Genomic DNA, 14,736 nt, shown 5'->3' on the forward strand with positions numbered 1-14,736 from the left:
CCGTTAAACGGACTTGTTTAGAGAAAGTACTTATCGAGCAGGAAAAAGCTATGTATCAGTTGCACTGACACCGTAGTGGCCTTCGTGTTGGAGACCAGCAGCACTACGGAAAACCACGCGTTTATCTGACCTGCTTATCTCAACCACCTCTAACGTGCACTGTGGAAGCTATGAGCGGACTATCATCATGGTGCCAGTGACGTCACAAGCGGAGCATCTATATTCTTAGTGCAGCCCCTGCACAAAACGTCATTACTGTCGAGTTCCGACCAGTCAGTGATTGACCAACGTAACGCCCTTTTAAAAAGTCCCGAGGCTACTTTGTGATCGTCACAGTTATCGGTCGTCCGATTCCTGCCGCGGAAGACGTGTTGTTTTGGCAGCACGCAACAAGATACGAGTATAGGGAGCACTGTCTATGTTTAAACTTTTTTTTATATATATAAACCTGCTAATACTTTCTATCAAAATTGTAAACGTTTTTTTTTATATCTAGAAGGCAAATATATAAGCTAAACAGCACTGAAATCACGTTCGTTACCCAAAAAATTCGCCGTGTAAAATATTTATCTTTGTTAGGTTGTGCCACAAAGGCACACAAATAAAATCTAAAATAGCAAGTGAACAAACCGCGCTACGTTGTGCAACAGCGTTTCGAGACAAATTAAATAGTTTTGGAGATTGGTGAGTTATAAAAACAATGGAGGACGGAGCGGACAGTTTTAAAACCAGCTTTCTCAGTGAGACCACACTTTCGTAAAATTTATACCTTCTGTGTAGGTTCGTGTTGCTCTTAAAAGCATTAAAAAGGAAGCGTCATGCTTGTACTAGCGTGTTAGCGACAGCTGCCATTATGAAAATTTGTTACGCAGTGCTCTTACCACTTCAGCTCTACATCCTGGTCTGAAGGGTCCACGTTCTTTCTTTCTTTCTTTCTTTCTTTCTTTCTTTCTTTCTTTCTTTCTTTCTTTCTTTCTTTCTTTCTTTCTTTCTTTCTTTATTTCTTTCTTACTTTCTATCTTTCTTTCTTTCTTTCTATTTTTTGCTCAATTATAAATACAGTAAAGCACAGAGCATAGCTTCTTTACATTCACTACTATTTTTCGGTACACTCTCTGTGGCTTAATTTACTAATTCTAGGTAGCATACTAGATCATAATTGGCATGCAAGCTATTATTATTGTAATCATAGTCATCTAACACCCTTGCAAAAGTGCCGTTCTCACCCACTAATAACCTGTAGTATACTGCCAAGAAATAGAAACGGAATGTCTTGTAGTAATGCGCCTTGCGTTCATATTTTTTTACGAAAATTTTCGGCGAAATTTTATTCACTACGAACTGAAAAGCCAATAATTATTCTCTACGAATTCGGAGAACGTCCATTTGCCTGACAGCGACAGATGGCAGAGAAGGAACACTTGTCATAATCGCCCTGTAAAGCGTGCATCACAGCAAAAAGACCAAGGCTGCGGCAAAACTAGCTTGCTGTGCTTACAACATGAAACGTCGTGAATGGCCACGACTTCCCTTGACAGAATGTCACTGGCAGGGCACATCCTTCCAACTTGAAAATTAGCTTGAACAGCTTTGGCGACGTAGAGGAAAAAATAAGATAAAGAGGAGTTGCTTCTGGAAGACTGCGCGTCGCTAGCGTAGTGCCTTAAATAGACTAGAAATTACAATGCTCAGGTGAAACACGTGCGTATTGAAACCGCAGAGCGGCCCGTAAATACATATTTTTTTCCTTTTCGTGGCTTGTCTGTCAGGCACCGTTTGAAGTACTTAGCAATGTGTTTCTACCGCAAAAGCTAAAAGACATGAGTTTGCAGCGTAAAGCAGGGGTGTTGAAGTGTAGCTTGTTGTTAATGATTTCGCTTTTCATTGATGAGAGGTTATCTTTCTGTATTACCTAACTCTTCTACTTTTCCACTCGGCGAAAGAAAAATTTCAGATTATTATGCACAGATCAAACATGATAGCTTGTTTATTCAAAAATAATGGGGGACAATCTACAGTGAGCAGCAAAAGTTTACGGTACGCGTCTGCTTGGGGAGCAATTTAATGCAGCTATACCTCGCTACTCGCCTGCTATTGACACCAGTGAATGCAGCTTGCCCTTACATTCATATCTGCAGGAATTTCAGACGATTGGCTTGCGTGACTTTGCCAAAACATTTTTTTTTCTGCACGCCGGCATTCCGTCAACTTTTGCTGTCAACTTCACTTTCATGCTTCACGAGTGAGCACTCTTCAAGCGAATTTTCGGGTAAAAGTCAAATTTATTCATATCGAGGCGCAGCTTCTCGCTTTTACTAGAGAAATGATCGAAGAGGAGACCACATTCTCTCAAGAGGAGACCACTTCTCTCAAGTTAGACGGAACACTGCTGCCGCCGCCTTTCTATCACTTCTTGAGAAAGAAAGGGGTGTTCCCACTCGCATGCGAAGTTCTCAGATGTCTTTGTTTATAAGTGCATATGTATAAATGAAGGGTTACGGAGTGAAGAACACCCAAATAAAAAAAAGTAACTGATACTTAGCGGGTGGCGCAAATGATTGGGTTGTGCACTCTCGCAGAAAGCCCGCGAGGAGCTGCACGCTTTCGTGCGCAACGGCTACATGGAGGGCGTACAGCAGCTGGTGCGGCGAGATGTCAGCCTGGTGACGGCCAAGGGCACGAGAGGACGCTGCGCACTGCACGTGGCTGTGCTTGTGGAGAACCCAGACGTGGTGCGACACCTCGTGACAGCCTGCCCAGACGCCCTCCACGTCTCCGACAACGTGGGTCTTCACGTGTTTCTGCAGTTGTCTTCTTGTTTTAACAAGTGGACCGTTGGGGCGAGGTTCAATTCTGCAAACTTGAGTCCTTTTGCCAAAAATATTTTGCACTTTGAACACACTCTGGTCATGGGTAAAGTGTCTTGAGGGCGAGGGCAAAGTCCGAGACTTCATTGGCTGGGATAAAACTAGATGCAGTTACCCGAACTCCAGGAGGTTACGAAAAGACTTGTAAAAAAGATCAGGCACCTGAACAAGACATTTTATGGAAAATAACGATCTTTTTTCTTAGGGAAGAGAATGAGCATCCTCGCGCAACCCCTGAGTGAGAACAAAATTGTACATGCACAGAATTATCTACGGGGGGAGACACGAAACACAAAAACAGTCCGAAAACTAAGGTTTCTGTTCGTGTACTTGAAAAATTAAGCTACGATTTTTCTTGTAAGTAGACAAGCCCCTTCCAATACCCACTTTTCTGCCTTTCCTTTATTTCTCTCGTTTTTTTTCAGTACCCACTCGTATCTGCTATTGCGTACAAGCGTAACACGAGCATGGCAATACAAATTATAAGTTTCTTTGAAAAGTTTTTGTTGACAGTGAATAAACAGTTCGACAGTTGGTCTGCCCTCGTGACTTGAGTTGACAGTTATCTTTTAAGACTTTATCTATTGATTAATATAAAGCATTGGTAGCAAGTCAAAATAAAATACGATGACAAGGCTGCTGCCGATATCCTGCTGCCATCTAACGAGAAAGAAACAGTATACGACATAACATATTTCACGTACGGTAGGAATAACCATGCCATCTTCTATCATCCGTCAACCGGAATGAGCCATTTTTCTTTTTTTCGTTACTTATTCGCAATGCTCCTTTTGTGCTTAGTGTTTAATTTGTGCACAGTAGTGTTTCCCATGGCAGCTGAAAGAACAGTAATTTATTTCTTTGCAAGCCCTATTCCTACTCGGTAAGATGAAGACCAAGAGCCACTTCACCTGCACGATAAAACTAGACTCAAATGAAGCTACATTTTTTTTTTGCAGATGGGGAGGACGCCCCTTCACTACGCCATGGCGATGCCCCACGTGACCACCCTCGGCCAGATACTGGTCCAGGGAGGTGCTTCGCGCACTGCCAGAGACGTCGTGAGTGTTTCAGACACTGACGTAACGCCCACACAGTCAGCCGTCCATTAATAGTAGACAGCGTGCAGGCATAGATTGTAAAGGCGCTGACGTGAAAACAGACGGCACGCAAAAGTTTTATTGTGCAAAACAAAACTCTCCTTCTGGTCCGTGGCTATCTAGGCACGCTGATAGGGTGCTCTTGTATGGCTTGATTACTTTGACAGGTAATGTCTTTACACAATACGTCGTATACATGTGATGCCAAAAGGCAAAAACAAGCAGCTTTCCTAAAATATGCCCGCAGTAGATATAGTAGAGAAAATTGGTACGGGCGGGCGGGCGCGGGCGCACACACACACACACACACACACACACACACACACACACACACACACACACACACACACACACGCGCACGCACGCACGCACGCGCACACACACACGCACGCACACACACACACACACGCACACGCACACGCACACACACACGCACACACACACACACACACACACACACACACACACACACACACGCACGCACACACGCACACGCACATACACACGCACACACACACACACACACACTCACACACACACGCACGCACGCACGCACGCACCACCGGCTATGTTTCATGCCGTGAATGAAAATTGTCTCAGTTAGACCCAGAATTTTCTATTCCTGCAGCACCTAGAACAATCCGTCAATATAAAAATAGCGAGAAAATTTCGGTGCTTAAAATTTTCTGCAGCTCCGTTAAAATGGTTTTTCTTTTTTTTGCCAAACTCTAACCCTCAGATTCCCTGCAAAAGAGAAAATTCTACGAATGCAATAATCACTGCATTTTAAATATGGGGTGGCTGTGATCTCAGATATCTTAAATCTTTGTAAGCAATAGTTATTTCGTAAAATAGAGAATTACTCACACAGTCCGCATGAGTGCTCATAATTCAAGACAGCGATCTTGAAAGAAGAAGGGTGAATGCCTGAAAATGCTCGCAATAATTAAAAGACATACGTAATGTACAAGGCGAAGGTAGCGGCTAAATGGCGTAGGCGCTACAGTGGAGTTTGCAAAAACATCGATTGTGCCAGCAGCTCTTTTTCACTTTGCTCCCTTATGCAGGGTAAGCAGGGTGCCTAACTGATTTAGCCTGAGCGGACCAGTTTCTTTCTTGGCTGTCGATAGGGTCTTGAACTCTGTCCCATATTTATCGGAGCGCTAAGGTTCTGTATTCTGGAAATTAAGGTTGTCATTTCAGTAGTCAAATTATTGGTATCCCTTCTTTTGCAGAAGATGCGGACGCCCAGCTACTTCTTCATATACAAGCAGGAAATACTGAAGCTCAAAGAAGAAGAAAGTCCTGACTAGGCACTTAATTTATAAATAAAAATTTTGTATGTTTATTTATGGATTGCCTTGTTACTTAAAACCTGCAAGCTGCCCGGCCTGCGTAATTAGAACTAAAAAAAAAACTTCACTAGAGTTACATGATGCCTTACGATGAGTTTGTTAATTTTTTTTCTGGACGGCCATTCTTCGGTGGTCTGAAATTGCATTCGCCACTTCCTTCTCAGCATTTTATTGCTCTGCTAGATTAGGAGTGGCTGGTCGAGGGCGAGATGCCGGTCGTCAATGAGTCGAGCCAATGTGGGCGGCAAAATCACGAGTGGCGTTTCGATCCAGGGCTGACAAAATGAAGAAATTTGTAGCAAATGGTAGGTACACAGAATGTTTTATAACACCAGGAATAAAGTAGGACAGAACAGCACAGAGAACTTAACCGAGTTTCAAGGAGGTACAGCGACCACGCAGCTTGAAAGACCACTGGGGGAGGTAAGCGCATGTGGTTCGGTGCACATTTTTGAATTCCCCAAGTTCGATTGGTAGCCACTAATGCAATTGGCAAGACATATTTTTTTACACCAGTATTATTTACTTAATATCACTGGGCAACCATAGCTATGAATAACAGGGATAATGGGGTAGTGGTAAGGTAATAGGAATAACAGGGGTGGTCGTCATCGTAGGAATAAACATCACATACTGCAGTGCACGTTCAACAGCAACAGGCAAAGCCTTCCAAGCAACCTACCAATTTAAACTATAAGAACTTCAATGTCTTATATCATGTGCTTTCATTGTTGTCGGTGCCGTTGAAAATTACATAATTTGCGGCAGTGTCTCCCCACCCCTTTGTAAATTAACGGGCGTACCATTTGTCCTGCTTGCGCACCTGTATTGGCATTACAATAAAAATCAGCAGACGCTCTTAATCATGAAGGCTAGGGTACGATTATTTTCCCACAATGGTAAAGCCCAACAGTTGTTGATGATTTAGCGGACAATCCCTTTGTAACAGCTTCCTTTGAGAAATGTTTGATTACTTGGGGAAATGTTTGAATACTTTCTTTTATGCCGAGAATTGGTAGCACGCGAATGATTTACTATCTTCCTATGCTGCTTCTGGTTAGGTTGCACTATTTGGTTCTTCAGAGTTGAAATCACAGTTGGCAAATCTGAGACAAGCTGAGAGGCTACACCTCAATATAGCGGGCTGTACCGTTAAATCATGCGGAATTAACACCACATAAACCAGTTAAACAGAGTAGACGTACGAAGACAGGTGTTCAATTGAAGGAGACACTTGAGCTCTGCCTTAAGGGTGTGATGCGATATCTCTAGTTCGTTAATGACCATATATAGAGAATTCAAGATTCTCTACTTAACATTCATAGATGGCGGCGAGCCCAATATCACTACCAGCGCCATAGTGCAGCGGTTAAGCGATGCGCCACTGCACTGGCAGATGGCTGTTCCTGTCGCAGCTACCGGTTGGAACTGTGAGACCCATGCTGCTTTTCCCGAGCAACTTCTCGCGCAGATGGCGCGACGTTCCTCCGAACTTACCCGAGCTTCCTTCCATTGGCTGCAGATGGCGCGATGTTCCTCCGAACTTACCCGAGCTTCTTCCCATTGGCTGCAGCTTGCGCGACGCTCCTCCGGACTTACCCGAGCTTTCCAGAGTTCCCACGTTCCTACCCGAGCTTACCCGAATAACTCTGATAATCTGGGGTAAGCGGAGTCTGTTCCTAGGCAACGGCACAGTTAAGATCGGACGGTTGACAAGACTTTGGTGTACTTTCGCACTAAAATCTTGCCTGGGTGTCTGTTACCTTTTGTTAAAAAGTTTTCAGGCTGGGTCGGGTATTACACAAGGAAGGAGGACAAGCGCGGCAAAGCGGGACAGATCCAGACGACATACGGACACGGCACACAAGTAGCCAGAGTGCGGAGTAGCAGCAACGCCACAGTCAGAGCTCTGTCTGTAGTCACACTGTATCCAGTTTTTTAGTGCTGTTTTCCCGCTTCGTGACAACGTACCAAGATAGGCCCAAACGAACACCCTTGTCACTAACACTCTCGAGTTTATTTGACACGTACACGAACTACAACAGACCGCATACGACGAGAGGCGTGGGCGGAAGGGAGAGGGAGGTTGCTGGAAGCAGAGGGGGCAGGCAGCAGACCTTCAAAATCATTTCACACTTTCAACAGTTTTTTTCCCGAACTTTGACTTCCCCCTGCGTCGGCACTTTCTTGTTGGTGGCAGCTTTCAACAGAGGGCAGCGACTGGCCGTGTTCAGAGACTATCAGCCAGCAAGTCCACAGAGAAACTCGCGATCGCAGGGTACACTGGGACACAACAGAGCAGGGCGCCTTTCAATGCGCGCAAGTCAGCACACAACGCCTCGCGGCGGCAGGCGGAGTCATTCAGCGGCGGCGGCTTCCTTGTGGGCTAGTGCGGCGCATAGGAAGAAGTCTCGGAGTGCGGTGAAGAAGTGCCGCAGCGCCTCCCAGAGGCGCGAGTTCTTCTGCTCGGGTGGCGTGTCGGGCGCCATCGAGACTTCGGTCTGCACCGAGACGTCCTTCAACTGCCGGGCCACCTGGGCGATGTACTCGGCACTGGCAGCGGCCGCCACGCTGGCAGCCCTGCCGACAGGGATGTACCATCATCATCCAAACTACGTCCACTGCGGGACAGAAGCCTCTCCCATCGACCTCCATACAAACCTGTCCTGCGCCTGCTGCGGCCACTCCCTTGCAAAAAATTTCTTTGGATAGTCTATAGACTGCTCATACACTTCTGTCTATAATGTCTGAGACTATCTATAGACAAACCCTAGAGAACAGTCTATAGGCAATACAAATCCTATAGACAGTCTGTAGACAATAGATTTATGGCCATACATTTTTAGTAACTCTCTGCCTTTCCGTCTTTCTCTCTCTCTCTCTTGTCTATAGACAGTCTATAGACTATGAATGGACAAAAATAATTATCTATAGGAAGGCGGTAGAGTCTATTAATAAGTCTATGGACTGTCTAACAACCATTTTTGTAAGGGCTTACCCCTGTGAGCTTCCGAATCTCATCTGCCCACCTGATTGTCGGCCGCCCTTCATGAGCTTTAGTTCTCTTAGGATCCAATCCGTTACCCTCCGCGGCCATCGGTTATCTCCCCTGCCCGTGTCTATTTCTTCTTGATTTCAGCTAGGATATAATTAACTTGCCACTAGAACAGGAAGGAGTGCGCCAGGGCGCCAGGGCGCGCGAACAACGGGTTTCTCGACAACACGGGGCGTGGCGTCGTATAGGTAAGAAAATAGGTAGGGAGCGAAGCATTTAAATATTGATACAGAAACAGCATTGAGTCACAGTGGCGGAAAAAGACTAGGAAACAAACCAGTAAGTATGCAGGGACAAGGAAGGAGAAATAAAGAGCTTTAAACGATAGGTAAAAAACACACAAGGTAAAACTCGATTAATTGCATGGAAAAGAAGCAGAATGTAGAGCTACATAAAATCGCCCTATGATAACTCGAGGAAGCGCCCTACGCTTTGAAGCTAGATCAGGGTGTCTTAGAATGCGAAGCTACAAAAAGAAATTTAACCAAAAAATCACATATATGCATTGTGTGGCACATCTGTAGAAACAATTGAACACCGTGTACTGGAATGTGACAGTCATGTCCAGCATTCTTGGACAAATTTTTAATATTGAAATATTTTAAGATGCTGTTATAGAAATATTGAAGGTAGTGGTCCATTCTTCCGATGCGTAGCAAAATCTTTTAAATTTTTCCATCGCTCACATCGAGCAGTTAAGAGTGCCAATGGGGAATCTTCTCGACGATAGAAAAAATGTTAATAGCCAAAAAATGCAAGTCTTATCACGGAGAGATCTATGGATATATGGATTGTTATAGTGAAATCTTACACAATATGAAAAAATTGCGCTCATAAACTCTTTCTCGTTGAAAAAAGCTTTTCTCCATAATTGTCGGGTTATGATACATCCGGGTGTCGATGCAGGCTCAGTCACTGTCTCCGAGGCCTTAGGATTCAGAGATAACCATGGTCATGCAAACGAATCTGCGGTAGAAGTTAGCGAAAAGCGGTTGTAAGACTTTTGACTCAAAAGCAGGGCGGTGACGTGGAGATTAAAAAAATTGGCGGTGGTTTAGCTCTGGTTAAACCTGGAGTGACGCGATAGATACAGCTGGCTGAGTGGAACTTGGTCACGTGACCAACCACGTGACGAACCACATGATCAGCCATGGCGCCGCGCCGCCGGCAGCTGCTCCGCACCACGTGACCAACCACGTGACAGCGTGGCGGCGCAGCCACAGGGTGGCGGCGCCGCCACGCTGAAGGCTTGAAATGCTACCGTAGTATAGCTATCGCTACAAAACTGTATTGAAACTAAAATGACGCATTTATAGATAATACCGCTAAGTTTGAAGGATTGCCTCAAGAAATATAAGGGGGAAAAAGCAGAGAATGGTGACAACTGCCCCCGTTCCCATTTCAAAGGGGACGCTCCTGTCTTCCATCCATCCGCTCATCCATCGCAAGGCGACTTTCGCTGGGGTAAGAGCCGTTGCCTTTACCATCGTATCACTTGAGTCTTAGCCTAGTCGGATTACATTGCTTTAAAGCAGCTCTTTCCAAGAAGCATGATCGGAATTCTTGAGCTCAGCTAGCTGCTCGGTTCCTCTATCCTGCACCGTGATAATAGATAGAAAACATTGACAATCTCACCAAGATGCTTACTCGTCATGGTAAAGTCATCTTGGTAGCGATGGCGTTAGCACTGACTGGATTACGTGCCAGTTGCGTGCTCAACAAATGCGATTACGTTAGAACCTGCGGCGTGCGTGGATAACTGCAAGTCCAGAACAATACCTGAGGTCTGACAACGTGGTGTTTTTGCTGACTGATCGCTGCTGACTGCAATCGTCCCCGGCCGCCGACTTGTGCAGCTTGATCTCCTGCATCTGGCTGCACTCCAGGACGGCGGAGCCAGTCGGCTGCTGCTGCTGCTGTTGCTGCGGTTGTTGCTGTGCTTGCACCGGTGGCTGCTGCTGAGCGTTCAGCGAAGTCACGTCTTCTGCTCGATGGCATCGTGGGCAGAATTTAAAAAAAAAATGGGTGCAACCCTGTAAGTGTGTCGCGATTGCCAGCGGCTGAGCTTGCTTTATTGAAATTGTGCTTCAGGAAATTTGCTCCTGAATTACTGTAAAGGTTAGTTTTGTGATTCGGGCTCTATAAGATGCGCGGTTTGTCGGAATTCTTTTTAGAATAGGTTTTTTCCCAAGACGGGCTTTTGTCCCAAAAATTACACTGAGGCTCGCTTCAGACACTCTGAGCGAGAAACATGACGACCTTGCCACCAATCACATCGTTGAGAGCGAGGGGAAATAGATGCAAGAGTTGTCAAGCACGCAGCGATTATGTGTGCTTACGCGCAAGAATGCGGCTGGGTTTCACTAGGAAGATCATATACGAACGCCTCTGTTAATCGGTCACAGAAGCCTATGGTGTTGCTGGCATTGTCGGTTGATGCCATGCTCCGTAAATGTGTTATGTAATGGGCGGCCTTTATATAGTGTTTACGATGTTCCACGAGTCAGCGGTCAATGCCTACCACAAGAACGGCAGATAGAAATGGGGCTTTAACTATGTCTGCCTAACTGGCAATGGCGTCTTTAACAACAACGCGAGAGCACGGGCAACCCCCTGCCATAGGGTCTCCTTCACTGGTGCGAGAGTGGAGATGACATCAATGATTTAACACCATAGTTTGGGGATTGCTAATTTCTGGCTAGCCGAAACTTAGTGCGCAGAAGCCTGCATTGATAACGCTCCGAAGAATCCGTCGGAGACTTTTTTAAATAGTGCATAATGCAGGTAACTGCAAGATTTAGCGTTAGTTTCTGAAAAATTCTGCTAGATGCTGATAAGTAAAACAGTTCAAGTCCAGGATTCTTGGACATCCATTGTAATTGTGAGGCAACTGTGTCACATCTGTTGTGCAATATCGAAGGTAATGGCACATCCTTCCGATGTGTACAAAAATCTTTCTCTTAATGTTGGTCCATCACTCGCATCGAGTAGTTAAGACTGTCATAGAAAACCAAAAGGGAACGTTTTTGATAAAAAAAACGTTAATAAAGAAACAGAAGCCTGTCGAGGGGAGATCTACGGATACATTAATGGCTACAGTAAAATCTTACGATATAGGAGTTTGTGTTGTATTGTGTTGCGTTGTGTTGTGTTGTGCCGAGTTGAGTTGTATTGTGTTGTGTTGCGTTGCGTTGTGTTGTGTTTTATGGCAAATAGGCAGCTAAGGCCATCATGCGCCAAGCACATGAGAAAAATCGCGTTCACAAAATTTTTCCCTTCGAAAAATGAGCTTGTCCAGAATTTCGAGGTATGCATTCTGAGCGTGCGACTGGGAATTGAAACTTAAGCTCTCTCTTCTGGACTGCAGCAAGTGGTGCCAAGTGGTTTTTGGAGACAGCTGCTCGTCCTTCACCCATATATAGGCTGACTTCTCTCATCAGCAGCTCATTAGATCTCATCAGATCGCTCATCAGCAGCTCATTAGATCTCATCAGATCGTTTCATTAAGTGAATGTTTACCAGATAACACTCATATTTCTCTCGGTCGCAAACACTCGACGACTGGCCGATTGATCGACCACCTGAAAGTCGTAGTCCGTGGTGTGGCCCGTGGTGTGCTTACCGGACACACTGAGGTTTGCCGTGGACATTGACGACGAAGGCACGGGGCTTTCGGCCTCAATGACTGCGAACGATTCCTCGACTTCCTGCCGCAGGACGGCCACATTGACGCGGGTGGTCTCGCTGTGGTGCATGTGCATGCCGAGAACCCCCGGGTCCTCCTGTAAGCTCCTGCGACACCAGTTGGTCGCATGCCAGAAGCCGAGGTCACTTTGTGCTTATCGAAGCCGTTTTAAATTATCAAGGAATGTGTCATGCTCACTTTGCCTCGGAGTACGCTCGCGTTCTGACACCGGACACCATGGTGATGCCGTGTGGGTGTCTCGTCGACACTGGCGACACATCGTGGTACCTCATAACGTCCTTAGAGGTCTCTGTGGGAAACAACAAGTGCGAAAACCTCAGCCGTGTGAATAATACTTTTCGGCTTTCACACTAGAGGCTTGTACACACTCTTGATCAACCCGAAAGACATCAATACTTTTCATTTCATTTCATTTTTTATTCAATCACAACCAAAATTAACACAAGCAACATTGCTAGAAGCATCTGGATCCCTAGCTCGCAGGCTAGTTGGGATCCATGCACATAATGTTCAGAAAGCTAAATCAGCAGACAGCAGAGACATGGGACGCACTTTAAAAGAGTAAAAAAAGGTGACATTTCGCAATGTTTGCATTTTGCATTTTGGAATTTTTTGCCGACTTTCAACACTGCGATAGTGCTTACTTAACATATGTGATTCCACTCTGGCGGCTGATAAGTTGAGTGGCTGAACTTGTCATGCTGCGAGGCCCTCACATCCACTTAGCAACGCCTATACAGTCGTGCCGAGCTTCTTAGTTGATCGTCGTGTGTGTCAAGAAGTGTCAGAATGGTTACTCCCACATATACGAAACACGTGGTAGAGGGCAGCAATTGCATCACACTTTTTAGTGGTCACTGATGCTGACCTGTAGCTTCTCTTAGCACAAGCAAAAGAAAGCAGCCTGTACAAAACCTTGGTAACCTCCACTCATTTATGGTAACAGCAATTGACATACAAAATTTGGAACACAGCGTAATTCGACCACAAAACGTGCTCAGATGTCTGCTATTCTATGGCGATTCGTATTGGCGCTCGACTGCATAACGCGACCCTAGCGAGAGGGAAGAATGCAAGTGGGAGGTTGAGCTTACCCGAGGTGGTTTTCATCCCATCTCCCAGTCGGCCTGCGAGATCATGGTGGTGGTGGCTCTGTTCGCCGAGTGTCGGCGCCGATCGTTTCGTGTAGGCATTGGGTGGCCTCGATTTCCGGAGCTGGTCGGCTGTACAGTAACAATGAGGGCCTGTAGCGCAGCAAAGCAGAGGCAGCCCGTCTCGCTACTACGCTTCTACGCAGCTCCACAAATGTAGCCTAAGAATATCGAGGCACGGACAGCAGAAGGCAACCCGACGACCGCACACTGATCGTATAGACGCCAGATATCCCAGTTGGACATTCACCGTAAAGGAACATTTATACATAAGTCAGTGTGCTATGCGAAAACAGGGACCCTCGTCATCGTAACTTGGGACGGGCCAGGTAAATCGTTGAAACTGCCATTGTAACAAGAGCAGCGTGAGAGTAAGCATAAAGTACTCAACCGATTGGATCTGAGCGTCTGGCAGGCTAAGGCAACAGCTGAGGCAACGCGACAAGAATATGGCACAAGCCCAGCGCTGTCGTGTCTCCTTTCTATCTCTAGTTTCCCTGGAGGGTACCTCAGCCGGCAGCAAACCACAGCGTCAAAGTATAAGGCAGCAATTCGCGTTTACCTCATTTACGGACACGTGAAGAACGTCCGGCGCTGCCAGCTATAGTTTCGTGTAGTGCCGTGGATCGGCGTACGTGGATCGGTAAGGGTCACTGGCGGAGCTTTGCCCTCACGAGGCGAGCTACACGCTGGCTCGTTAGCGCCGCGACGCGAAAGCCGCTCAATTCAAGGCCACTCACCCCTGCTGATCTGCCTGAGCTTCTCGTTGGCTACCTCGACGTCCTTTTGGCGCGAGCAGTTCTTGTCGCTGGTCTTGAAGGACTTGGCCACGGCGCGGCCGAAGCGGCCGATGACGCTCTTCTTGCGGCGCTTCTTGTCAGACCGGTCGTCCCTCTGCGACGTCGAGGCGGCGGCGGCGGACGAGGAGGCGGTCCCGGAGTCGGCGCTGTTGCTGCCGTCCGTGTACAGGATGGGCATGGCGGCGGCACGGGTCGTTCTTTAGCGGCGCACGGGTCGAAACCGGCGGGTCTCGTGCCGTGGCGCACGCACCAACGCGCGGCCCCGTGCACTCCCGCCGCCGCCCACTGCGAGTGCGCCTCGCTTCGTCGCCCTCTTCCCATGCCTCCCCCTTCTTCCTTTTCCTCGCTTGTGCCCCAGTGCAGCTTTGCTCTTGCTTACCTTGAGCCGCTCGCTGGACGCTGAGCGTTTAGTCTCAGGGACGTAAGTGAAAAAAAAAATTTTAAAGAGTTTAATAAAACACGAGAAAGGTTCGGTCCTCATTTAATTCGCACCCTGAACGTTGTCAACGGAATGTATTCTGTAAGCGACTCGATGTTTGCAGGATGCAGTCCGTCAATAACCTTCATAATGGCCAGCCACTCCTTTGCCTTCGTCGTGTTCGTAACCCACCATAACCCTTTATTCCCCTCTATCGGTCCCCGAGTGAAGAGCAGCAAGCCAGAGGATTGTAGCTCAGGCCGACCTTTCTGCCGTTCTTAGTG

The 14,736-nt window shown here is 46.7% G+C and overlaps 2 protein-coding genes across 3 annotated transcripts in view; one reads left to right on the plus strand and one right to left on the minus strand.

Moving 5' to 3' along the window:
- Positions 1–5,313, plus strand: part of LOC144125314 (uncharacterized) — a 55,209-nt gene extending 49,896 nt beyond the window's left edge. The window contains exons 28-30 of the mRNA XM_077658579.1: positions 2,580–2,783; positions 3,827–3,928; positions 5,203–5,313. Of these exons, the coding sequence (XP_077514705.1) occupies positions 2,580–2,783; positions 3,827–3,928; positions 5,203–5,280 (384 nt within the window). The 3' untranslated portion in view covers positions 5,281–5,313. The remainder of the gene's footprint in view (positions 1–2,579; positions 2,784–3,826; positions 3,929–5,202) is intronic.
- A 2,014-nt stretch (positions 5,314–7,327) lies between these two features.
- Positions 7,328–14,334, minus strand: LOC144123441 (uncharacterized). 2 transcript variants are annotated; one of them, XM_077656265.1, is made up of 6 exons: positions 13,975–14,334; positions 13,178–13,306; positions 12,261–12,372; positions 12,000–12,169; positions 10,157–10,361; positions 7,328–7,902 (listed from the first exon to the last, which is right to left on the minus strand). In XM_077656265.1, exons 1-6 carry the CDS (start codon positions 14,210–14,212, stop codon positions 7,680–7,682), a joined length of 1,077 nt encoding a protein of 358 aa, XP_077512391.1. In that variant the 5' UTR covers positions 14,213–14,334; the 3' UTR covers positions 7,328–7,679. The 2 variants fall into 2 exon arrangements, with proteins under 2 accessions (XP_077512391.1, XP_077512390.1); XM_077656264.1 differs by having other exon boundaries at positions 13,178–13,327.
- Between the last annotated feature and the right edge of the window lie 402 nt (positions 14,335–14,736).

Source organism: Amblyomma americanum, chromosome 3, assembly GCF_052857255.1.
Source record: "Amblyomma americanum isolate KBUSLIRL-KWMA chromosome 3, ASM5285725v1, whole genome shotgun sequence".
In the NCBI taxonomy this organism is placed as follows: Eukaryota; Metazoa; Arthropoda; class Arachnida; order Ixodida; family Ixodidae; genus Amblyomma; species Amblyomma americanum.